General features: G+C 52.4%; 1 protein-coding gene across 1 annotated transcript in view; it reads left to right on the top strand.

Annotated features, from left to right (window-relative positions):
- Positions 1-27,003, top strand: part of Gad1 (glutamate decarboxylase) — a 285,923-nt gene that overhangs the window by 166,122 nt on the left and 92,798 nt on the right. The window contains exon 2 of the mRNA XM_070096748.1: positions 2,111-2,347. Within this exon, the coding sequence (XP_069952849.1) occupies positions 2,111-2,347 (237 nt within the window). The remainder of the gene's footprint in view (positions 1-2,110; positions 2,348-27,003) is intronic.

Below are 27,003 nucleotides of genomic sequence, written 5' to 3'. Positions count from 1 at the left end.
GTCTGAGAGCAGCGTTATGTTTATGTGTCTTGGGTAAATCATACATCTGTGCTGGTTTAGTGTTGCTGGGTATCAAGTACACGAGTTACTTCCCTTCTTTGAGTGTTTCTCTGGTTGTATATAGGAAATCTCTGGCGAGTGTCACCCACTGTTGTGTGTTGATGGGGTTGTATGTAGACTGGTCATTCAAAAGGTCCATCATTTTAGTGTTGTAGTCACTGGTTTTGAGTATGACGACTCCACCTTCTCTGTCGGCGGTGGTGACGATAATGTTTGGGTTGTCAGCAAGGTCGTTCAGAGCACTGATATACCGTCTGGGAAGATCAGTAGAAGACTTACATAAAGCTGCGGTGAGATTGCCCTGTATATAACCCTTCTGGAAGTTACTGTCACTGTGCCTGTGGTTTCTGGTGACTAAGTTCAGTTATTTGTTATTTGTTCCATCCACGGTATTGTTCCAGCCATGGTATTGTTCCAGCCATGCTACTGTTCCAGCCATGCTATTGCTCCAGTCATGGTATTGTTCCAGCCATGGTATTGTTCCAACCATGGTATTGTTCCAGCCATGGTATTGTTCCAACCATGGTATTGTTCCAGCCATGGTCTTATAACTTTTGATTGTATACAAGGGAAATAACCGCTGTTGTTGTAGATCATTACTGAAGTGCAGAGAGAACTACACAATATTAAGAAACAACAGTTATAAGAAGATGTGTACACCAGAGAACACATATTTGTGGCTCTGGATGTGTAGAAACATAGGTATTTCAGGTACACACCTGAGTCACATTGACTCTAGTCTCCACCTGAGTCAATGTGACATCAGAGAATGTGTGTGTTAGTTAAGGACAAGGAGGGTGAAGGAGAGAGTTGCGTACACAACACATTGCAACATTTGTCTGAATAGCCATAGTCTGAAGTACACTGAAGTGACGTCCTAGGAAAATTTCTGAATGCTAGGACGGTGAAGTTAGTGTTGGAGTGCTTCCAGGATCCTGGAGTGTTTGCGAGTTAAGGTTCAGATGTAAGTCCTGTTGAACTTGCCAGTTTGAAGAAGGGCTTGTCGATATCCAGAAATGAATATCGATAAACCATTGAGGATTCACGTGCTTCTGAAGGCAGGGAAATAGTAGGGAGCGTAATGGATGGGACGAACGAAGAAAGGGATCGAGAGGATAGAGAAAATGACGACTGTCAAGGAACGAGGGTGTTGTGAGGGGCTAGTTGGCTGGCTCAAGTCTTGTAAGGGGCTAGTTGGTTGGTTCAAGTGATGTGAGGGGCTAGTTGGTTGGTTCAAGTGATGTGAGGGGCTACTGGCTGGCTCAAGTCTTGTGAGGGGCTAGTTGGTTGGCTCAAGTGTTGTGAGAGGCTAGTTGGCTGGCTCAAGTGATGTGAGAGGCTAGTTGGCTGGCCCAAGTGATGTAAGTCGTGTGAAGGTAGGACTGACTTCTTATGTCAGAGCGAGACATGGAGAATGTGGGAGTCTGTGTACATCTGCGATAGTTGTAGCAGTAGTTAAAGTAGTCGCTCAGTGAATGTACTGCAGTTTGTGTTGGAATGGAAGTGTAGTTGGTAGGTCTTGAGGCAGATGTATGTGTGTGGGAGGTCCTTGTAGGTTGTAGTTGTAGCGTAAATGTTGTAGCCAGAGTCAAAAAAGAGCTGTGTAAGTCGTAGGGTAGTGAAGGTGACAGAGAGTTAAGGTCACAGATAGTGAAGGTGACAGACGGTGAAAAGCTGAGAACATTAGTTCTGAGAACAGCATAAGGGTTGGGTACAGAAGTGAGAGTATAAGGGTCACCACAGTGTGCTACAAACATCATCAGGCCACACTATAGTAAGAACCTCAGGTCCGTGTTCGTTGCGTTCTTTCCTTGAGTGTTGCAGAATTATAATTCTACTAAGGTGATCAGAATCCATATCTTGCTTGTGTCTGACATACATACAGCTTCTTGTAACTTTAGTAGCATTATTATCCTGTGTGTTAATCTCTACTAGTCGGATGTTCAGAATAAATCCCTTGTAGGTGGTGATTGGTAGAAGCTAGGATTTGTAATCAAAGTCCCTACAGACCTGATACCCTTCACTAAGACTAATATTACCTTCCTTACAGACCTGCTGCCCTTTACCGTGACTGCCGCTCCGGAAACAAGGGAGTTCCTGGCTCGTGTGGCAGACCTCTCCATTGAGTTCATCAGGTCAACATTTGACCGCAACTCGAAGATCCTGGACTTCCACCAGCCAGAGCAGTTGAAGGAGGTCCTGGAACTTGACATTCCTGCCAAGCCTCTCAACCTGGACCAGATCCTGGTGGACTGCAAGGATGCACTCAAGTATCAAGTGAAGACTGGTAAGTACAACCTTCATAATGCTTTGACTTGAAGAGATGGAGAAGTTGGGATCTTAAAGGATGGGGGATGCTGGGATTTTGAAGGATGGGGGATGCTGGGATTTTGAAGGATGGGGGATGTTGGGATCTTGAAGGATGAAAGATGCTGGGATCTTGAAGGATGGGGGATGCTGGGATATTGAAGGATGGGGGATGCTGGGATCTTGAAGGATGGGGAGGCTGGAATATTGAAGGACTGTGATACTGCGATTGTAACAGGGGTTTAGACTGATGAATTATGGTAGCAGTGACACAAACTAGTTGATCTGTTATCTTGTACTGGCAGAGAAAGACAAAGCTCAGACTTCTGGATGTCCACCTTCTATCCTGATCTGATCTTTACTGGTCAGTCTATGGCCCAGCCGGGCGTCTAGCCGGGCTGGTAGAAAGGAAGTCACATGACACAGAGTAATAGCTAGAGAGGGCCCATACATGTGAACACATATTACTGGCAGCTCAGCAACACTATGGTGTCCTCAACATACAGCTAAATAACTAATGAACAAGATACTTCAGGCTCTGGCATTATTCTGTACAATGGAATGTTGTACAAGAAGGACATATGACATACTAGATATATAATCATGGTGATTCATGGAAAGTGAAAGAGAAAAGGCAAACTCTGTGCACTTATTTTTTTACTGTTAAATCTAAGACTCTGTAGATCACATGAATAATGATCAATCATTCTCATTTACTTTCCGTGAATTACCATGATTAATTATATATTATGATCTAGTGTGCCATATGCCCTTCTTGTATAACATTTCATTGTCTAGAATCAGCCTGGAATCTGAGTGTCTGTCGCCCTGTTTATATGTTAGTTATTTAGCTATTTGTGGAGGATGCCATGCCATAGCATTGCCGAGCTGTTAGTAATGTGTTCACACACATGGAGCCTCTCTTGCTGTTACTCTGTGTCACCTGACTTCCCTTCTACCATGCCAGCTAGGTGCCATGCCAGGCTATAGACTGACCAGTTAAGATCAGATGAGGATAAGAGGTGGACATGCAGAAGTCTGGCCTTTGTCTTACTCTACCAGTACAAGTTAACAGATGAACTAGTCTGTGTCATCATTACAATTACCCCTATTACAAATGGTGGCAGCTGTGGGATTTACACTTGTAAAGCAGATGGTAACTGCTTAATGACACCTTAGGTGGCAAATTTGCCAATGTCAAGGGCAAACAGGCTGGACCTACGAAGGTTAATGCTGGTTTATCCTGTCTTGCTGGCTTAATTCCATAACAATCTGGGTTTACCTCCTTGCAAATTGAAACACAAAACAACTGCAATGAGCAACAAAGCCAGCAAGACAGATTAAATCAGTGTCAACATAGGTCCAGCCTGTAGACAGTTTACCCTTGACATTAGCAAATTTGCCACCTATGGTGTCATTAAGCAGTTATTACCATCCTCTGCTTTACAAATGTAAATCCCACAGCTGCCATCATTTGTAATGGTGGTTCAGACTGATAAATTATGGCAGCAATAATACAAGCTAGTTGATGTGTTATGTTGTAGTGCAGGAGTAAGATGAAGTCTGCCGCCTGTCCTGGTCGGGTCTTAACTGGCAGACTTATGGCTAAGCCGAGCGCCTAGCAGGACTATGAAAAGGAAAGTTATGTGTCAGAGTAGCGGTCAGAAGGGCCTCATATGGGTGACCACATATTACTGACAGAATCTTGAAGGTTGAAGGACGGAGGATATTGGGATCTAGAAGGACATGGATGCTGGGATATTGAAGGAGTTTGTGGTAATCAGTCACTTAGTCTGGACTGAGGGAATGATTACTTTAAATTCTACCTCATCGTTCACCAGTCTTCGCTGTATTGGACTTAGGAAGCCACTGGTTGGTTGAAGGTTTCCATAATATAGAGTCACAAGTGTTAAATAATTGTCTCATTCAACATGATCGGTGGTGCTCGCGTTAATCTTCATGAAGCTTGTTAAACGTTCTGCACTCTGGTAGGATGACTGATCTTTTCTCCCTGGGTCATGAAAGTGTCAGTCAGTCAGCAGGTCAGTCACGCAGCCGTACAGTCATTAACACTTACTCCCTTCCTTCCTTCCCTTCACATCTACACCCCACCCTGCCAGCCTCCCTGCCAGCATCCCTGCCAGCCTCCCTGCCAGCCTCCCTGCCAGCCTCCCTGCCAGCATCCCTGCCAGCCTCCCTGCCAGCATCCCTGCCAGCATCCCTGCCAACCACCCTGCCAGCCTCCCTGCCAGCCTCCCTGCCAACCACCCTGCCAGCCTCCCTGCCAACCACCCTGCCAGCCTCCCTGCCAACCAAGCTGCCAGCCTCCCTGCCAACCACCCTGCCAGCCTCCCTGCCAACCACCCTGCCAGCCTCCCTGCCAGCCTCCCTGCCACCCACCCTGCCAGCCTCCCTGCCAACCACCCTGCCAGCCTCCCTGCCAGCATCCCTGCCAGCCTCCCTGCCAGCCTCCCTGCCAGCATCCCTGCCAGCCTCCCTGCCAGCATCCCTGCCACCCTGCCAGCCTCCCTGCCAGCCACCCTGCCAACCTCCCTGCCAACCTCCCTGCCAGCCACCCTGCCAGCCTCCCTGCCAGCCTCCCTGCCAGCCTCCCTGCCAACCTCCCTGCCAGCCTCCCTGCCAGCCACCCTGCCAGCCACCCTGCCAGCCTCCCTGCCAGCCTCCCTGCCAGCCTCCCTGCCAACCTCCCTGCCAGCCTCCCTGCCAGCCACCCTGCCAGCCTCCCTGCCAGCCACCCTGCCAGCCACCCTGCCAGCCACCCTGCCCGCCACCACCCTGCCAGCCTCCCTGCCACCCTGCCAGCCTCCCTGCCAACCACCCTGCCAGCCTCCCTGCCAACCACCCTGCCAGCCTCCCTGCCAACCAACCTCCCTGCCACCCTCCCTGCCAGCCACCCTGCCAGCCAGCCAGCCAGCATCCCAGCCACCCTCCCTGCCAGCCACCCTGCCAACCTCCCTGCCAACCACCCTGCCAGCATCCCTGCCAGCCTCCCTGCCAACCACCCTGCCAGCCAGCCAGCCTCCCTGCCAGCCTCCCTGCCAGCCAGCCAGCCTCCCTGCCAGCCTCCCTGCCAGCCTCCCTGCCAGCCAGCCAGCCAGCCTCCCTGCCTGCCAGCCAGCCAGCCTCCCTGCCAGCCTCCCTGCCAACCTCCCTGCCAGCCTCCCTGCCAGCCTCCCTGCCAGCCTCCCTGCCAACCACCCTGCCAGCCTCCCTGCCAGGCACCCTGCCAGCATCCCTGCCAACCTCCCTGCCAGCCACCCTGCCAGCCACCATGCCAGCCTCCCGTCCAGCATCCCTGCCAGCCACCCTGCCAGCCTCCCTGCCAGCATCCCTGCCAGCCTCCCTGCCAGCCACCCTGCCAGCCACCCTGCCAGCCTCCCTGCCAGCCTCCCTGCCAGCCTCCCTGCCAGCCACCCTGCCAGCCACCCTGCCAGCCACCCTGCCAGCCTCCCTGCCAGCCTCCCTGCCAGCCTCCCTGCCAGCCTCCCTGCCAGCCTCCCTGCCAGCCACCCTGCCAGCCTGCCTGCCTGCCTGCCTCCCTGCCAGCCTCCCTGCCAGCCTCCCTGCCAGCCTCCCTGCCAGCCTCCCTCCCTGCCAGCCTCCCTGCCAGCCTCCCTGCCAGCCTCCCTGCCAGCCTCCCTGCCAGCCTCCCTGCCAGCCTCCCTGCCAGCCTCCCTGCCAGCCTCCCTGCCAGCCTCCCTGCCAGCCACCCTGCCAGCCTCCCTGCGCGCCTCCCTCCCTGCCAGCCTCCCTCCCTGCCAGCCTACCTGCCAGCCTCCCTGCCAGCCTCCCTGCCAGCCTCCCTCCCTGCCAGCCTCCCTGCCAGCCTCCCTGCCAGCCTCCCTGCCAGCCTCCCTGCCAGCCTCCCTGCCAGCCTCCCTCCCTGCCAGCCTCCCTGCCAGCCTCCCTGCCAGCCACCCTGCCAGCCACCCTGCCAGCCTCCCTGCCACCCTCCCTGCCAGCCTCCCTCCCTGCCAGCCACAATGCCAGCCACCCTGCCAACCACCCTGCCAGCATCCCTGCCAGCCTCCCTGCCAGCCTCCCTGCCAGCATCCCTGCCAGCCTCCCTGCCAGCCACCCTGCCAGCCACCCTGCCAGCCTCCCTGCCAGCCTCCCTGCCAGCCTCCCTGCCAGCCTCCCTGCCAGCCACCCTGCCAGCCTCCCTGCCAGCCTCCCTGCCAGCCTCCCTGCCAGCCTCCCTGCCAGCCTCCCTGCCAGCCTCCCTGCCAGCCTCCCTCCCTGCCAGCCTCCCTCCCTGCCAGCCTTCCTGCCAGCCACCCTGCCAGCCACCCTGCCAGCCTCCCTGCCAGCCTCCCTGCCAGCCTCCCTGCCAGCCTCCCTGCCAGCCTCCCTCCCTGCCAGCCTCCCTGCCAGCCACCCTGCCAGCCTCCCTGCCAGCCTCCCTGCCAGCCTCCCTGCCAGCCACCCTGCCAGCCTCCCTGCCAGCCTCCCTGCCAGCCTCCCTCCCTGCCAGCCTCCCTGCCAGCCTCCCTGCCAGCCACCCTGCCAGCCTCCCGGCCAGCCTCCCTGCCAGCCTCCCTGCCAGCCTCCCTGCCAGCCTCCCTGCCAGCCTCCCTGCCAGCCTCCCTGCCAGCCTCCCTGCCAGCCTCCCTGCCAGCCTCCCTGCCAGCCTCCCTGCCAGCCTCCCTCCCTGCCAGCCTCCCTGCCAGCCTCCCTGCCAGCCTCCCTGCCAGCCACCCTGCCAGCCACCCTCCCTGCCAGCCTCCCTGCCAGCCTCCCTGCCAGCCTCCCTGCCAGCCTCCCTGCCAGCCTCCCTGCCAGCCTCCCTCCCTGCCAGCCTCCCTGCCAGCCTCCCTGCCAGCCACCCTGCCAGCCACCCTGCCAGCCTCCCTGCCAGCCTCCCTGCCAGCCTCCCTGCCAGCCACCCTGCCAGCCTCCCTGCCAGCCTCCCTGCCAGCCTCCCTGCCAGCCTCCCTGCCAGCCTCCCTGCCAGCCTCCCTGCCAGCCTCCCTGCCAGCCTCCCTGCCAGCCACCCTGCCAGCCTCCCTGCCAGCCACCCTGCCAGCCACCCTGCCAGCCACCCTGCCAGCCTCCCTGCCAGCCTCCCTGCCAGCCTCCCTGCCAGCCACCCTGCCAGCCTCCCTGCCAGCCTCCCTGCCAGCCTCCCTGCCAGCCTCCCTGCCAGCCTCCCTGCCAGCCTCCCTGCCAGCCACCCTGCCAGCCTCCCTCTTCATCTACCATCAACATCCTTCATCATTCATCTGATGCTTCACTCCATCTGGAAAATGATTCTTGCTGTTATGACCGAAGGTTTCTCTCTCTCCCTCCCTCCTTCCCTTCTTCCCTCCCTCCCTCTCTCCCTCCGTCCTTCCCTTCTACCCTCCCTCTCTCCCTCCTTCCCTTCTACCCTCCCACCCTCCCTCCCCCTTCACTGTTATCAAGGTTGACTCTGCCTACTCCGACACACTTTCTGAAATCACTGAGAGGAATATGTGTGTGTGTGTGTGTGTGTGTGTGTGTGTGTGTGTGTGTGTGTGTGTGTGTGTGTGTGTGTGTGTGTGTGTGTGTGTGTGTGTGTGTGCGTGTGTGTGTGCTCCCCTAGTTGTACTCACCTAGTTGTTGCAGGGGTCGATTCACAGCTCCTGGCCCCGCCTCTTCACTGGTCGCTACTAGGTCCTCTCTCTCTCCCTACTCCAAGAACTTTATCATACCTCTTCTTAAAGCTATGTATGGATCCTGCCTCCACTACATCACTCTTCAGATTCTTCCGCTTCCTAAGAACTCTAAGAAATACTCCCTAACATCTTTATGACTTATCTAAAGTGTTAACTTCCAGCTCTGGTCCCTTGCTGCTGTGTCACATCTCTGGAACATTCTCTCACTATCCAACTTATCAATTCCTCTCAGTATTTTATACGTCTTTATCATGGCCCCCGCTATCCCTCCTGGCCTCCAGTGTCGTCAGGTTGACACTCGTAGGATATTTCCCTTAGCTCCGGGACTAGTCTTGTTGCAAACCTTTACACTTTCTCTTAATTTCTTGATGTGCTTGACCAGGTGAAGGTTCCACACTGGTGCTGCGGACTCCAGTATGTACCTGACGTACACAGTAAAGCGTCTTGAATGGCACTGTACACCGTGTTTGTGTGTGTATGCTCTTGGCATCATGGACACTCTTCCCCTTGGGTTAGTGCCACATCCTTGTACTCTCGCCGGAGGTAGTGCCACACCCAGGTAGTCTCCTCCCGGGGGGTAGTGACACATCCTGGTACTCTCCCTCTGGGGTTAGTGCCACACCATGGTACTATCCCCCTGGGGTTAGTGCCACACTCTGGTACTCTCCCCCTGGGGTTAGTACCACACCCTGGTACTCTCCCCGGGGGGTAGTGCCACTCTACACACACCTCAGTAGTCACCCCCCTGGGAATAGTGCTACTCTCTCTCCCCCTTAGTGTTGGGGAAGTGCCACTCCCCCCCGTGTGGGGGTAGTGCCACTCCCCACCCCGGGGTGGGGGTAGTGCCACTCTCTCCCCTGGGGCGGGATGGGGGGTAGTGCCACTCTCTCCCCTGGGGCGGGGTGGGGGGCAGTGCCACTCTCTCCCCTGTGGCGGGGTGGGGGGGTAGTGCCACTCTCTCCCCTGGGGCGGGATGGGGGGTAGTGCCACTCTCTCCCCTGGGGCGGGATGGGGGGTAGTGCCACTCTCTCCCCATGGGCGGGATGGGGGGTAGTGCCACTCTCTCCCCTGGGGCGGGATGGGGGGTAGTGCCACTCTCTCCCCTAAGGCGATGTGGGGGGTACTGCCACTCTCTCCCCTGGGGCGGGGTGGGGGGTAGTGCCTCTCTCTCCCCTGGGGCGGGGTGGGGGGGTAGTGCCACTCTCTCCCCTGGAGCGGGGTGGGGGTAGTGCCACTCTCTCCCCTGGGCCGGGGTGGGGGTAGTGCCACTCTCTCCCCTGGGGCGGGGTGGGGGGTAGTGCCACTCTCTCCCCTGGGGCGAGGTGGGGGATAGTGCCACTCTCTCACCTGGGGCGGGGTGAGGGGTAGTGTCACTCTCTCCCCTGGGGCGGGGTGGGGGGTAGTGCCACTCTCTCCCCTGGGGCGGGATGGGGGGTAGTGCCACTCTCTCCCCTGGGGCGGGGTGGGGGGTAGTGCCACTCTCTCCCCTGGGGCGGAGTGGGGGGTAGTGCCACTCTCTCCCCTGGGGCGGGGTGGGAGGTAGTGCCACTCTCTCCCCTGGGGCGAGGTGGGGGATAGTGCCACTCTCTCTCCTGGGGCGGGGTGAGGGGTAGTGTCACTCTCTCCCCTGGGGCGGGGTGGGGGGTAGTGCCACTCTCTCCCCTGGGGCGGGATGGGTGGTAATGCCACTCTCTCCCCTGGGGCGGGGTGGGGGGTAGTGCCACTCTCTCCCCTGGGGCGGATTGGGGGGTAGTGCCACTCTCTCCCCTGGGGCGGGGTGGGGGGTAGTGCCACTCTCTCCCCTGGGGCGGGGTGGGGGGTGGTGCCACTCTCTCCCCTGGGGCGGGGTGGGGGGTAGTGCCACTCTCTCCCCTGGGGCATGGTGGGGGTAGTGCCACTCTCTCCCCTGGGGCGGGGTGGGGGGTAGTGCCACTCTCTCCCCTGGGGCGGGGTGGGCGTAGTGCCACTCTCTCCCCTGGGGCGGGGTGGGGAGTAGTGCCACTCTCTCCCCTGGGGCGAGGTGGGGGTAGTGTCACTCTCTCCCCTGGGCCAGGGTGGGGGTAGTGCCACTCTCTCCCCTGGGACGGGGTGGGGGGGTAGTGCCACTCTCTCCCCTGGGGCGAGGTGGGGGGTAGTGCCACTCTCTCCCCTGGGGGGGGGACGGGGTGGGGGGTAGTGCCACTCTCTCCCCTGGGGCGGGGTGGGGGGTAGTGCCACTCTCTCCCCTGGGGCGGGGTGGGGGGTAGTGCCACTCTCTCCCCTGAGACGGGGTGGGGGGTAGTGCCACTCTCTCCCCTGGGGCGGGGTAGGGGAGTAGTGCCACTCTCTCCCCTGGGGCGAGGTGGGGGGTAGTGCCACTCTCTCCCCTGGGGCGGGGTGGGGGGTAGTGCCACTCTCTCCCCTGGGGCGGGGTGGGGGGTAGTGCCACTCTCTCCCCTGGGGCGGGGTGGGGAGTAGTGCCACTCTCTCCCCTGGGGCGAGGTGGGGGGTAGTGCCACTCTCTCCCCTGGGACGGGGTGGGGGGTAGTGCCACTCTCTCCCCTGGGCCGGGGTGGGGGTAGTGCCACTCTCTCCCCTGGGGCGGGGTGGGGGGTAGTGCCACTCTCTCCCCTGGGGCGGGGTGGGGCGTAGTGCCACTCTCTCCCCTGGGGGGGGGGGGGGGGAAGTGCCACTCTCTCCCCTGGAGCGGGGTGGGGGGTAGTGCCACTCTCTCCCCTGGGGCGGGGTGGGGGGTAGTGCCACTCTCTCCCCTGTGGCGGGGTGGGGGGTAGTGCCACTCTCTCCCCTGGGGCGGGGTGGGGGGGTAGTGCCACTCTCTCCCCTGGGGCGGGGGGGGGGGTAGTGCCACTCTCGCCCCTGGGGCGGGGTGGGGGGTGGTGCCACTCTCTCCCCCTGGGGGGGTGCCACTCTCTCCCCTGGGGCGGGGTGGGGGGTAGTGCCACTCTCTCCCCTGGGGCGGGGTGGGGGGGTAGTGCCACTCTCTCCCCTGGGGCGGGGTGGGGGGTTGTGCCACTCCCTCCCGGGGGGGGGGGTGGGCGTAGTGCCACTCTCTCCCCTGGGGCGGGGTGGGGGGTAGTGCCACTCTCTCCCCTGGGACGGGGTGGGGGGTAGTGCCACTCTCTCCCCTGAGACGGGGTGGGGGGTAGTGCCACTCTCTCCCCTGGGGCGGGGTGGGGGGTAGTGCCACTCTCTCCCCTGGGGCGGGGTGGGGGGTAGTGCCACTCTCTCCCCTGGGGCGGGGTGGGGGGTAGTGCCACTCTCTCCCCGGGGGCGGGGTGGGGGGTAGTGCCACTCTCTCCCCTGTGACGGGGTGGGGGGTAGTGCCACTCTCTCCCCTGGGGCGGGGGGGGGGGTAGTGCCACTCTCTCCCCTGGGGCGGGGTGGGGGGTCGTGCCACTCTCTCCCCTGGGGCGGGGTGGGGGGTAGTGCCACTCTCTCCCCTGGGGCGTGGTGGGGGGTAGTGCCACTCTCTCCCCTGGGGCGGGGTGGGGGGTAGTACCACTCTCTCCCCTGGGGCGGGGTGGGGGGTAGTGCCACTCTCTCCCCTGGGGCGGGGTGGGGGTAGTGCCACTCTCTCCCCTGGGGCGGGGTGGGGGGGTGCTTGTCTTTGTTGTCATTGTTCACTTGTTAAAAACCAGGTTTAATATCTAAGTAATGTTTCTCACAGCGAACCATCACCACTATTGTTGTGAGAACTGCTGGCTCTCTCTCTCTCTCTCTCTCTCTCTCTCTCTCTCTCTCTCTCTCTCTCTCTCTCTCTCTCTCTCTCTCTCTCTCTCTCACTCTCCTACCACGTCCTAACAGCTGCCTCTACCATTGTTGCTGCCACACAGTTGATAATCGAGGACAGTTGGTTTTAGCTCATCAGTATGCACCAACAACACTGTTTAACTCACACTCAGACAATCATCAGTGCCACTCAGACACCCCTCTCCTGATGGCACCTCTATCTCTTCCCAGGACCAACAACACCACCACCCCTAATACTTAAACATAAACCTTCCCACCAGCCTTTAATAACCACATCGTAGATTTCTTTCCTCTTCCTCTGGCCTCTCTGCATTATGTATATGCGTATTAAATGCGTATTTACAGGTTAGTTTAATAGTTTGTATAGAACAAATGGGAGTAATGGCTGCGTTTACAGAGCCGTCGTTGTTCATCCTGGGGGAGAAATGAGGCTCTGGGAATTTGGCGGGCTTTCGCGCGCTTTTGTTTAATTTTTTCCCGCGCTTATTTGTGTAAAAGCTCATCCTGTGGACTTTATCTGTTTCCTCAGTCCGTGCTGAGTTCTGAGCTCCTCTTAAGCTGAGAGCTCCCTCTTAAGAACATTATATAGAGCTGTTGAAGTTCTAGCACTGGGTATGTGTGTTGTGGTGGTACCCCATGATGGGACACTAGTGGTGGTACCCCATGATGTGACACTAGTGGTGGTACCCCATGATGTGACACTAGTGGTGGTACCCCATGATGGGACACTAGTGGTGGTACCCCATGATGTGACACTAGTGGTGGTACCCCATGATGTGACACTAGTGGTGGTACCCCATGATGGGACACTAGTGGTGGTACCCCATGATGTGACACTAGTGGTGGTACCCCATGATGTGACACTAGTGGTGGTACCCCATGATGTGACACTAGTGCTGGTACCCCATGATGTGACGCTAGTGGTGGTACCCCATGATGTGACACTAGTGCTGGTACCCCATGATGTGACACTAGTGGTGGTACCCCATGATGTGACACTAGTGGTGGTACCCCATGATGTGACACTAGTGATGGTACCCCATGATGTGACACTAGTGGTGGTACCCCATGATGTGACACTAGTGCTGGTATTCTATGATGTGACACTAGTGGTGGTACCCCATGATGTGACACTAGTGGTGGTACCCCATGATGTGACACTAGTGGTGGTACCCTATGATGTGACGCTAGTGGTGGTACCCCATGATGTGACACTAGTGGTGGTACCCCATGATATGCCACTAGTGGTGGTACCCCATGATGTGTCACTAGTGGTGGTACCCCATGATGTAACACTAGTGGTGGTACCCATGATGTAACACTAGTGGTGGTACCCCATGATATGCCACTAGTGGTGGTACCCCATGATGTGTCACTAGTGGTGGTACCCCATGATGTAACACTAGTGGTGGTACCCCATGATGTAACACTAGTGGTGGTACCCATGATGTAACACTAGTGGTGGTACCCCATGATATGCCACTAGTGGTGGTACCCCATGATGTGTCACTAGTGGTGGTACCCCATGATGTAACACTAGTGGTGGTACCCATGATGTAACACTAGTGGTGGTACCCCATGATGTGCCACTAGTGGTGGTACCCCATGATGTGTCACTAGTGGTGGTACCCCATGATGTAACACTAGTGGTGGTACCCCATGATGTAACACTAGTGGTGGTACCCATGATGTAACACTAGTGGTGGTACCCCATGATGTGCCACTAGTGGTGTATGATGTGTCACTAGTGGTGGTACCCCATGATGTAACACTAGTGGTGGTACCCATGATGTAACACTAGTGGTGGTACCCCATGATATGCCACTAGTGGTGGTACCCATGATGTAACACTAGTGGTGGTACCCATGATGTAACACTAGTGGTGGTACCCATGATGTAACACTAGTGGTGGTACCCATGATATGCCACTAGTGGTGGTACCCATGATGTAACACTAGTGGTGGTACCCATGATGTAACACTAGTGGTGGTACCCCATGATGTGCCACTAGTGGTGGTACCCCATGATGTGCCACTAGTGGTGACACATCAATTAACGAAGACATTTACCATTGTAATATCCACAAAGTCTTACACTACTCAAGCTTCACCATTGTAATGGAGTCAGATTATGTCAGATCATCGTTACAACAACCTCAGAAGAGTCAGCAATAAACTACAATATAATCGACACAATCAAGCTGAAGAGAGTGACTGGAATGGTGCTGCTACTTTCTAACTCTCAGGCCAAACTTAGGTCACAAACTTAGGTCACAAACTTAGGTCACAAACTTAGGTCACAAACTTAGGTCACAAACTTAGGTCACAAACTTAGGTCACAAACTTAGGTCACAAACTTAGGTCACAAACTTAGGTCACAAACTTAGGTCACAAACTTAGGTCACAAACTTAGGTCACAAACTTAGGTCACAAACTTAGGTTACAAACTTAGGTCACAAACTTAGGTCACATACTTAGGTCACAAACTTAGGTCACATACTTAGGTCACAAACTTAGGTCACAAACTTAGGTCACATACTTAGGTCACAAACTTAGGTCACATACTTAGGTCACAAACTTAGGTCACAAACTTAGGTCACAAACTTAGGTCACAAACTTAGGTCACAAACTTAGGTCACATACTTAGGTCACAAACTTAGGTCACAAACTTAGGTCACAAACTTAGGTCACAAACTTAGGTCACAAACTTAGGTCACAAACTTAGGTCACATACTTAGGTCACATACTTAGGTCACAAACTTAGGTCACAAACTTAGGTCACAAACTTAGGTCACAAACTTAGGTCACAAACTTAGGTCACAAACTTAGGTCACAAACTTAGGTCACAAACTCTACAAAAAACGTTAGTCAAGCGAAAATTGCAAAAGATTTCTTTGCAACCTGGAAAAACCTTCTGCATGGTAACGTTATATAAAATACTATGAAGTATTTCTTCAGCAATAGAGTTGTTAGGAAATGCAACAGTCTGGAGAGTGATGTAGTGGAGGCAGGATCCATATATAGCTTTGAGAAGAGGTATGATGAAGGTCATGGAGCAGGGAGAGAGTGGGCCTAGTAGCGACCAGCGAAGAGGCGGGGCCAGGAGCTGTGAATCGACCCCTGCAACCACATTTAGGTGAGTACACACACACACACACACACAAACACGCCCCTGCAGCTCCAGCAATCACACGAAACATTGACTAAATAAGATCGTTTATCCGATTTTCCAGATGAGTGTCGTTAACCGGAAGGGAGGACCGGTTAACCGGGAGTGAGGCGCAGTTAACGCACACACACACACACACACACACACACACACACACACACAGACTGAGGTACAGAAGACAGCAAAAGTAGTCCAAATTTTTAAGAAAGGAGACAGACAGCATTAAACTACAAACCAGTGTCAATGACATGTATAGTACGTAAAGTTAGGGAGAAGATTATCAGAAGAGTGGTGGAATACCTAGATGAGTGGTGGAGCACCTAGTAGAGTGATGGAGCACCTAGAAGAGTGATGGAGCACCTAGACTTCAGGGAAGGTAAATCCTACGACAAGGAGACAGAAGTAAAACAGGAGAAAGAGGGATTGGATAGACTGCATCTTCTTTGACTGCAAGTAGGCTTTCCGGTGTTGTTTCTTGTGAAAATTAATATGAAGAATACAAGCGAACAAGAATCATCATGTATAAGTCTACAAAGGGATCTGGAGAGGCTGCAAGACTGGCCCGACAAATAGCTCCAGGAGTTTAATCACAGTAAGTGCTAAGTAATGAAGCTTGGAGAAGAATAAAGAATACAGCAGACGGAGTACAGTCTAGGGGGTCAAAGACCGCAAACCTCACTCAAGGAAAAGGATCTTCGGGTGAGCATCATACCAAGCACATCCCCTGAGGCGCACATTAACCAAAATAACTGCTGCAGCATATGAGCGCCTGGCAAACCTAAGAATAGCGTTTCGACATCTAAGTAAGGAGTCATTCACGACTTTGTGCACCGTGTACTCAGGCCCATATTGGAGTACGTAACACCAGTATGAAACCCATATCTGGTCAAGAACGTCAGGAAAGTTGAGAAACTGCAAAAGTTTGCAACAAGATTAGTCCCGGAGCCAAGGGGTTTTGTCCTACGAGGAGAGGCTAAGGGAAATCAACCTGAGGGGTCGGAGAGACATGATGAAGACGAATAAAATACTGAGAGGAATTGACGAAGTGGACGGGTACAGAATGTTTCAGAGATGTGACGCAGCAACAAGGAGTCACAGTAACAAGGGGACAGAGCAAAGGGTCACAGGACCAAGGGGACAGAGCAAGGGGTCACAGGACCAAGGGGACACAGGAAAAAGGGGACACAGAATCAAGGGGATGGATGAACAAGGTGTCACAGGAACAAGGGGACACAGTAACAAGGGGACACAAGAACAAGGGGGCACAGGAACAAGGGAACACAAGAACAAGGGGTCACGAGAGCAAGGGGACACAGGAACAAGGGGACACAGGAACAAGGGGACACAGGAACAAGGAGGCACAGAAACGGTGGGACACAGGAACAAAGGGTCACAGGATCAAGAAGACACACGAACAAGGGGTCACAGGAACAATGGGACATAGGAACAAGGGGTCATAGGAATAAGAAGGCACACCAACAAGGGGTCACAGGAACAATGGGACATAGGAACAAGGAGTCACATGATCAAGAAGACACATCAACAAGGGGTCACAGGAGCAATGGAACATTGGAACAAGGGGTCACAGGAACAAGAGGGCACACCACACACAACAAAGGATCACAGGAACAATGGGACACAGGAACAAGGGGTCACAGGAACAAGAGGACACACCAGCAAGGGGTCACAGGCACAATGGGACATAGGAACAAGGGGTCACTGGAACAAGAAGACACACCAACAAGGGGTCACAGAAACAATGGGACATAGGAACAAGGGGTCACAGGATCAAGAAGACACCAACAAGGGGTCACAGGAACAATGGGACACAGGAACAAGGGGACACAGGATCAAGGGGACACAGTAACAAGGGATCACAATTGGAAGTTGAAAACTGATGTTGTGGAGGCAGGATCCAAACATAGCTTTAAGAAAAGGTATGATAAAGCTCATGGAGCAGGAAGGGTGACCTAGTAGCGACCAGTGAAAAGGCGAGGCCAGGAGCTGTGAATCGACTCCTGCAACATCACACACACACACACACACACACACACACACACACACACACACACACACACACACACACACACACACACACACACACACACACACACACACACACACACATACACCAGCTTGCCAATTCTTCACAGTGTCTGTGACAGAAGTATTTAATATATATGTTAATTTGGAGCACCAGCCTGTGTGTGTGTGTGTGTGTGTGTGTGTGTGTGTGTGTGTGTGTGTGTGTGTGTGTGTGTGTGTGTTGAACCACAGGTGTTGTGGTAACAGGAAAATGGAACAAGATGAGACACATTGAGAGTGAGGATAAAGTTAGAGAGAATGAGGAGGAGGTTTGAGAGGGAGAAGAGAAGAAAAGGGAAATAGAGAGGGAGAGAGAGAGGGGGAAAAGAGATTGAAAGGGAAGGGAGAGACGACAGCCACAATCAATGAGATGTGTGACAGGTAGATGACAGGGGGAAGTACTGGACAATATTGTTACTACCACCACCACTACTACCACCACTACTACCACCAATACTACTGTCACAACCACTGCCACCACTGCTACCACCACCACTACCAACACTACTACCACCACTACTACCACCACTACTACCACCACTACTACCACCAATACTACTGTCACAACCACTGCCACCACTGCTACCACCACCACTACCAACACTACTACCACCACTACTACCACCACTACTACCACCAATACTACTGTCACAACCACTGCCACCACTGCTACCACCACCACTACCAACACTACTGCCACCACTACTACCACCACTACTACCACCACTACTATCACCACCACTACCGCCACATCTGCTACCGCTGCTACTACTTCTACCACCACCACTACTACCACCAATACTACTGTCACAACCACTGCCACCACTGCTACCACCACCACTACCAACACTACTACCACCACTACTACCACCAATACTACTGTCACAACCACTGCCACCACTGCTACCACCACCACTACCAACACTACTACCACCACTACTACCACCACTACTACCACCAATACTACTGTCACAACCACTGCCACCACTGCTACCACCACCACTACCAACACTACTACCACCACTACTACCACCACTACTACCACCAATACTACTGTCACAACCACTGCCACCACTGCTACCACCACCACTACCAACACTACTACCACCACTACTACCACCAATACTACTGTCACAACCACTGCCACCACTGCTACCACCACCACTACCAACACTACTACCACCACTACTACCACCACTACTACCACCAATACTACTGTCACAACCACTGCCACCACTGCTACCACCACCACTACCAACACTACTACCACCACTACTACCACCACTACTACCACCAATACTACTGTCACAACCACTGCCACCACTGCTACCACCACCACTACCAACACTACTACCACCACTACTACCACCACTACTACCACCAATACTACTGTCACAACCACTGCCACCACTGCTACCACCACCACCACTACCAACACTACTACCACCACTACTACCACCACTACTACCACCACTACTACCACCAATACTACTGTCACAACCACTGCCACCACTGCTACCACCACCACTACCAACACTACTACCACCACTACTACCACCACTACTACCACCAATACTACTGTCACAACCACTGCCACCACTGCTACCACCACCACTACCAACACTACTACCACCACTACTACCACCACTACTACCACCAATACTACTGTCACAACCACTGCCACCACTGCTACCACCACCACTACCAACACTACTACCACCACTACTACCACCACTACTACCACCACTACTACCACCAATACTACTGTCACAACCACTGCCACCACTGCTACCACCACCACTACCAACACTACTACCACCACTACTACCACCACTACTACCACCAATACTACTGTCACAACCACTGCCACCACTGCTACCACCACCACTACCAACACTACTACCACCACTACTACCACCACTACTACCACCACTACTATCACCACCACTACCGCCACATCTGCTACCGCTGCTACTACTTCTACCACCACCACTACTACCGCTACTACCACCACTACCACCACCACTATTACCACCACTACTATCACCACCACTACCGCCACATCTGCTACCGCTGCTACCACTTCTACCACCACTACTACCACTACTACCACTATTACCACCACTACCACTACTACTACTACCACTATTACCACAACTAACACTACTACTACCACCACTACTACTACTACCACTATTACCACCACTTCCACTACTACTGCTACCACCACTACTACCACTACTGCTACCATCACTACTACCATCACTACTATCACTATCACTGCCACCACTGCTACCACCACTAATACCAACACTACTACCATCATTACTACCACCACTACTACAACCGCTACTACCACCACTACTACTACCATCACCACTACTACCACCACCACTACTACTACCACCGCTACTTCCACCACTGCTACCACCACTACCACTACTGCTACCACTATTACCACCACTACCACAATTCTACCACTACCACCACCACTACCACCACTACCACCACTGCTACCAACACTACTACCAACACTACTACCACCATTACTACCACCACTACTACCACCACCACTCCTACCACCGCTACTACCACCACTGCTACCACCACTACCACCATTTCCACCACCACAACCACCACTATCACCACAACTACCACCACTACCACCACTACCACCACTACCACCACTACCACCATTTCTACACAACAAAACATGCAGTACATGTGTGTACCTCTGTTGTTTTGTCTGTCAGAACCTCTGTGCTCTGTTACTCTCTCTGTTAGAACCTCTGTGCTCTGTTTCTCTGTCAGAACCTCTGTGCTCTGTTACTCTCTCTGTCAGAACCTCTGTGCTCTGTTACTCTCTCTGTTAGAAACTCTGTGCTCTGTTACTCTCTCTGTCAGAACCTCTGTGCTCTGTTACTCTCTCTGTCAGAACCTCTGTGCTCTGTTACTCTCTCTGTTAGAACCTCTGTGCTCTGTTACTCTCTCTGTCAGAACCTCTGTGCTCTGTTACTCTTTCTGTCAGAACCTCTGTGCTCTGTTACTCTCTCTGTCAGAACCTCTGTGCTCTGTTACTCTCTCTGTCAGAACCTCTGTGCTCTTTTGCTCTGTCTGTCAGAACCTCTGCGCTCTTTTGCTCTGTCTGTCAGAACCTCTGTGCTCTGTTACTCTCTCTGTCAGAACCTCTGTGCTCTGTTACTCTCTCTGTCAGAACCTCTGTGCTCTGTTACTCTCTCTGTCAGAACCTCTGTGCTCTTTTGCTCTGTCTGTCAGAACCTCTGCGCTCTTTTGCTCTGTCTGTCAGAACCTCTGTGCTCTTTTGCTCTGTCTGTCAGAACCTCTGTGCTCTGTTACTCTTTCTGTCAGAACCTCTGTGCTCTGTTACTCTCTCTGTCAGAACCTCTGCACTCTGTTACTCTCTCTGTCAGAACATCTGCACTCTGTTGCTCTCTCTGTCAGAACCTCTGTGCTCTGTTGCTCTGTCTGTCAGAATCTCTGTGCTCTGTTACTCTCTCTGTCAGAACCTCTGTGCTCTGTTACTCTCTCTGTCAGAACATCTGCACTCTGTTGCTCTCTCTGTCAGAACCTCTGCGCTCTTTTGCTCTGTCTGTCAGAACCTCTGCGCTCTTTTGCTCTCTCTGTCAGAACCTCTGTGCTCTGTTGCTCTCTCTGTCAGAACCACTGTGCTCTTTTGCTCTGTCTGTCAGAACCTCTGCGCTCTTTTGCTCTCTCTGTCAGAACCTCTGTCCTCTGTTGCTCTCTCTGTCAGAACCTCTGTGCTCTGTTGCTCTGTCTGTCAGAACCTCTGTGCTCTGTTACTCTCTCTGTCAGAACCTCTGTGCTCTGTTACTCTCTCTGTCAGAACCTCTGTGCTCTGTTACTCTCTCTGTTAGAACCTCTGTGCTCTGTTACTCTCTCTGTCAGAACCTCTGTGCTCTGTTACTCTCTCTGTCAGAACCTCTGTGCTCTGTTACTCTCTCTGTTAGAACCTCTGTGCTCTGTTACTCTCTCTGTCAGAACCTCTGTGCTCTGTTACTCTCCCTGTCAGAATCTCTGTGCTCTGTTGCTCTCTCAGTTAGAACCTCTGTGCTCTGTTACTCTCTCTGTCAGAACCTCTGTGCTCTGTTACTCTCTCTGTCAGAACCTCTGTGCTCTGTTACTCTCTCTGTTAGAACCTCTGTGCTCTGTTACTCTCTCTGTCAGAACCTCTGTGCTCTGTTACTCTTTCTGTCAGAACCTCTGTGCTCTGTTACTCTCTCTGTCAGAACCTCTGTGCTCTGTTACTCTCTCTGTCAGAACCTCTGTGCTCTTTCGCTCTGTCTGTCAGAACCTCTGCGTTCTTTTGCTCTGTCTGTCAGAACCTCTGCACTCTGTTACTCTCTCTGTCAGAACATCTGCACTCTGTTGCTTTCTCTGTCAGAACCTCTGTGCTCTGTTGCTCTCTCTGTCAGAACCTCTGTGTTCTGTTGCTCTGTCTGTCAGAACCTCTGTGCTCTGTTACTCTCTCTGTCAGAACCTCTGTGCTCTGTTACTCTCTCTGTCAGAACATCTGCCCTCTGTTGCTCTCTCTGTCAGAACCTCCGCACTCTTTTGCTCTGTCTGTCAGAACCTCTGCACTCTGTTACTCTCTCTGTCAGAACATCTGCACTCTGTTGCTCTCTCTGTCAGAACCTCTGTGCTCTGTTACTCTCTCTCTGCTAGAACCTCTGTGCTCTGTTACTCTCTCTGTCAGAACCTCTGTGCTCTGTTGCTCTCTCTGTCAGAACCTCTGTGCTCTGTTACTCTCTCTGTCAGAACCTCTGTGATCTGTTACTCTCTCTGTCAGAACCTCTGTACTCTGTTACTCTCTCTGTCAGAACCTCTGTGCTCTGTTACTCTCTCTGTCAGAACCTCTGTGCTCTGTTACTCTCTCTGTCAGAACCTCTGTGCTCTGTTGCTCTCTCTGTCAGAACCTCTGTGCTCTGTTGCTCTCTCTGTCAGAACCTCTGTGCTCTGTTACTCTTTCTGTCAGAACCTCTGTGGTCTGTTACTCTCTCTGTCAAAACCTCTGTGCTCTGTTTCTCTCTCTGTCAGAACCTCTGTGCTCTGTTGCTCTCTCTGTCAGAACCTCTGTGCTCTGTTACTCTCTCTGTCAGAACCTCTGTGCTCTGTTACTCTTTCTGTCAGAACTTCTGTGCTCTGTTGCTCTCTCTGTCAGAACCTCTGTGCTCTGTTACTCTTTCTGTCAGAACCTCTGTGCTCTGTTACTCTCTCTGTCAGAACCTCTGTGCTCTGTTACTCTCTCTGTCAGAACCTCTGTGTTCTGTTACTCTCTCTGTCAGAACCTCTGTGCTCTGTTACTCTCTCTGTCAGAACCTCTGTGCTCTGTTACTCTCTCTGTCAGAGCCTCTGTGCTCTGTTACTCTTTCTGTCAGAACCTCTGTGCTCTGTTGCTCTCTCTGTCAGAACCTCTGTGCTCTGTTGCTCTCTCTGTCAGAACCTCTGTGCTCTGTTACTCTGTCTGTCAGAACCTCTGTGCTCTGTTGCTCTCTCTGTCAGAACTTCTGTGCTCTGTTACTCTCCGTCAGAACCTCTGTGTGTTCTGTTACTCTCTCTGTCAGAACTTCTGTGCTCTGTTACTCTTTCTGTCAGAACCTCTGTGCTCTGTTGCTCTCTCTGTCAGAACTTCTGTGCTCTGTTACTCTCTGTCAGAACCTCTGTGCTCTGTTGCTCTCTCTGTCAGAACTTCTGTGCTCTGTTACTCTCTGTCAGAACCTCTGTGTTCTGTTACTCTCTCTGTCAGAACTTCTGTGCTCTGTTACTCTTTCTGTCAGAACCTCTGTGCTCTGTTGCTCTCTCTGTCAGAACTTCTGTGCTCTGTTACTCTCTGTCAGAACCTCTGTGCTCTGTTACTCTCTCTGTCAGAACTTCTGTGCTCTGTTACTCTTTCTGTCAGAACCTCTGTGCTCTGTTACTCTTTCTGTCAGAACTTCTGTGCTCTGTTACTCTCTCTGTCAGAACCTCTGTGCTCTGTTGCTCTCTCTGTCAGAACTTCTGTGCTCTGTTACTCTTTCTGTCAGAACCTCTGTGCTCTGTTACTCTTTCTGTCAGAACTTCTGTGCTCTGTTACTCTTTCTGTCAGAACCTCTGTGCTCTGTTACTCTTTCTGTCAGAACTTCTGTGCTCTGTTACTCTCTCTGTCAGAACCTCTGTGCTCTGTTACTCTTTCTGTCAGAACTTCTGTGCTCTGTTGCTCTCTCTGTCAGAACCTCTGTGCTCTGTTACTCTCTCTGTCAGAACTTCTGTGCTCTGTTGCTCTCTCTGTCAGAACCTCTGTGCTCTGTTACTCTTTCTGTCAGAACTTCTGTGCTCTGTTACTCTCTCTGTCAGAACCTCTGTGCTCTGTTACTCTTTCTGTCAGAACTTCTGTGCTCTGTTGCTCTCTCTGTCAGAACCTCTGTGCTCTGTTATTCTTTCTGTCAGAACTTCTGTGCTCTGTTACTCTCTCTGTCAGAACTTCTGTGCTCTGTTACTCTCTCTGTCAGAACCTCTGTGCTCTGTTACTCTTTCTGTCAGAACTTCTGTGCTCTGTTGCTCTCTCTGTCAGAACCTCTGTGCTCTGTTACTCTCTCTGTCAGAACTTCTGTGCTCTGTTACTCTCTCTGTCAGAACTTCTGTGCTCTGTTGCTCTCTCTGTCAGAACTTCTGTGCTCTGTTACTCTCTGTCAGAACCTCTGTGCTCTGTTGCTCTCTCTGTCAGAACCTCTGTGCTCTGTTGCTCTCTCTGTCAGAACTTCTGTGCTCTGTTACTCTCTCTGTCAGAACTTCTGTGCTCTGTTGCTCTCTCTGTCAGAACTTCTGTGCTCTGTTACTCTCTGTCAGAACCTCTGTGCTCTGTTACTCTCTCTGTCAGAACTTCTGTGCTCTGTTACTCTCTCTGTCAGAACTTCTGTGCTCTGCTGCTCTCTCTGTCAGAACTTCTGTGCTCTGTTACTCTCTGTCAGAACCTCTGTGCTCTGTTGCTCTCTCTGTCAGTTTGAGTGAACATTCTAATATCTTGACTCTTTTCTATAATGGTTGTGATCTTCTCAATCTGATGCTGACGTGTATATAACCAATTGCTTTAGAAAAACACGTAAGCAAACACTATAACATATTTATTAGAAAACGTTTCGGTCCTGGGACCTTGATCGCTTCTAACATACAGAGGTAGAAAGACATTATATATATATATATATATATACGCGGAGAGTGAGATGTGACGCACGTGACCTGAGGAATGTCATAAGAACATAAGAATGGAGGAACACTGTAGAAGGCCTACTTGCCCATACGAGGCAGGTCTTTATCAAAACAACCTCTACCTATGATGAGGACGGGTAGACGATGAAATCATGTGACTCCTGTGTTGTTGGGTTGGTGCTGCTTAAGTATCATGTATGCCAATGTTTTTGAAATTTTGTAGTTTCCAGTGTTGCTTTCTACAGTGTCGGTGACGGCGATTAGTGAGGCTTCTAGGCACCGTCGGCGTCTGAGGTCTGGTTCGGTGAGAACGAGTTGTGCCTCATTCCAGTTCATCAAATGTCCCGTGGAGTCTCTGTGGAGGACACAGGCGTACCTTACATCGTCTCTGTTAGAGGCATTTCGATGCTCATTCAGGCGGACTGCAAGATCTCTGCCTGTCTCGCCTACATGTTTCTTGGGACAGAACCCACAGGGGATAGTGTAGACGCCTGCTGTAGAAGTTAGAGGTGTGGGGCTGCGTTTCGTAGTGAGGTCTTTGATAGATGATGTGTTTATGGTGGAAACGTTGATGTTACTCATAGCAAGTGCCCGGCGAGTATTCGTGGCAACATCGCCACATGGGAGTACTATGAACTGTTTAGGGGGCTGTTCCATGGGCGGTTTGTTGAGGATAGCTTGTGCCTTGAGTCTGCAATCTCGGATGAAGAAAGATGGGAACTGAAGACGTATAAAGGCTTGTGTTATGTAAGTGCATTCTTCTTCTAGAAAACAAGGGCTGGAGATGCAAAGAGCTCTCAAGAAGAAGCCAATGAGGACTCCTCTCTTAGTGAGGGTGTCTTGGTGTGAATAAAAGTGTATAAGATCGTCCTTGTTGGTAGGTTTTCTATACACTTTGAAGAGAAGTTTGTCACTGTCGGGAGATCTGCACAGTAGAACGTCGAGGAAAGGAAGTTTGCCGCCATTTTCGAGTTCAAGTGTAAACTTTATTGATGGTTCAACTGCATTGATCTTGTTGAGAAGGGCCTGGATATTGAGACGTCTCGGATAGAAAACCAATATATCATCAACGTATCTTAGCCAGGTAACGGTGTTGGGAATGAGGTTGCTGAATTTCTCTGTCTCCAGGTTTTCCATGAAGAGGTTGGCAAGCACAGCACTGAGCGGGCTGCCCTCTTTACCAACGTTCCTACTGACGCTGCAATCAACATTCTGAGACAGAGGCTCACTGAAAACCACGACCTCCCTTTACCTCTTCTAGATTTCATCAATCTAGTGGAACTTTGTGTTAATTTCAACTTCTTCAAGTATCAGGACAACTGTTACAAACAATGCTTTGGGATGGCAATGGGCAGCCCGCTCAGTGCTGTGCTTGCCAACCTCTTCATGGAAAACCTGGAGACAGAGAAATTCAGCACCCTCATTCCCAACACCGTTACCTGGCTAAGATATGGTTGATGATATATTGGTTTTCTATCCGAGACGTCTCAATATCCAGGCCCTTCTCAACAAGATCAATGCAGTTGAACCATCAGTAAAGTTTACACTTGAACTCGAAAATGGCGGCAAACTTCCTTTCCTCGACGTTCTACTGTGCAGATCTCCCGACAGTGACAAACTTCTCTTCAAAGTGTATAGAAAACCTACCAACAAGGACGATCTTATACACATTTATTCACACCAAGACACCCTCACTAAGAGAGGAGTCCTCATTGGCTTCTTCTTGAGAGCTCTTTGCATCTCCAGCCCTTGTTTTCTAGAAGAAGAATGCACTTACATAACACAAACCTTTATACGTCTTCAGTTCCCATCTTTCTTCATCCGAGATTGCAGACTCAAGGCACAAGCTATCCTCAACAAACCGCCCATGGAACAGCCCCCTAAACAGTTCATAGTACTCCCATGTGGCGATGTTGCCACGAATACTCGCCGGGCACTTGCTATGAGTAACATCAACGTTTCCACCATAAACACATCATCTATCAAAGACCTCACTACGAAACGCAGCCCCACACCTCTAACTTCTACAGCAGGCGTCTACACTATCCCCTGTGGGTTCTGTCCCAAGAAACATGTGGGCGAGACAGGCAGAGATCTTGCAGTCCGCCTGAATGAGCATCGAAATGCCTCTAACAGAGACGATGTAAGGTACGCCTGTGTCCTCCACAGACTCCACGGGACATTTGATGAACTGGAATGAGGCACAACTCGTTCTCACCGAACCAGACCTCAGACGCCGACGGTGCCTAGAAGCCTCACTAATCGCCGTCACCGACACTGTAGAACGCAACACTGGAAACTACAAAATTTCAAAAACATTGGCATACATGATACTTAAGCAGCACCAACCCAACAACACAGGAGTCACATGATTTCATCGTCTACCCGTCTTCATCATAGGTAGAGGTTGTTTTGATAAAGACCTGCCTCGCATGAGCCAGTAGGCCTTCTACAGTGTTCCTCCATTCTTATGTTCTTATGACATTCCTCAGGTCACGTGCGTCACATCTCACTCTCCGCCTATATATATAATGTCTTTCTACCTCTGTATGTTAGAAGTGATCAAGGTCCCAGGACCGAAACGTTTTCTAATAAATATGTTATAGTGTTTGCTTACGTGTCTTTCTAAACCAACTTGTCGGTATTTATTACCAAGGTTTATACCATATAACCAATTATCCAGGATTTAGTTCGCCTTAACATTCTAAGTTAATTTACTGCATCAAAATCTTGAAGGACGACACTGAATGTG

This window comes from Cherax quadricarinatus, chromosome 54 (assembly GCF_038502225.1).
Source record: "Cherax quadricarinatus isolate ZL_2023a chromosome 54, ASM3850222v1, whole genome shotgun sequence".
NCBI lineage: Eukaryota > Metazoa > Arthropoda > Malacostraca > Decapoda > Parastacidae > Cherax > Cherax quadricarinatus.
The sequence above is the reverse complement of the archived record's forward strand: the minus strand, read 5'-3'. Positions and strand labels throughout refer to the sequence as shown.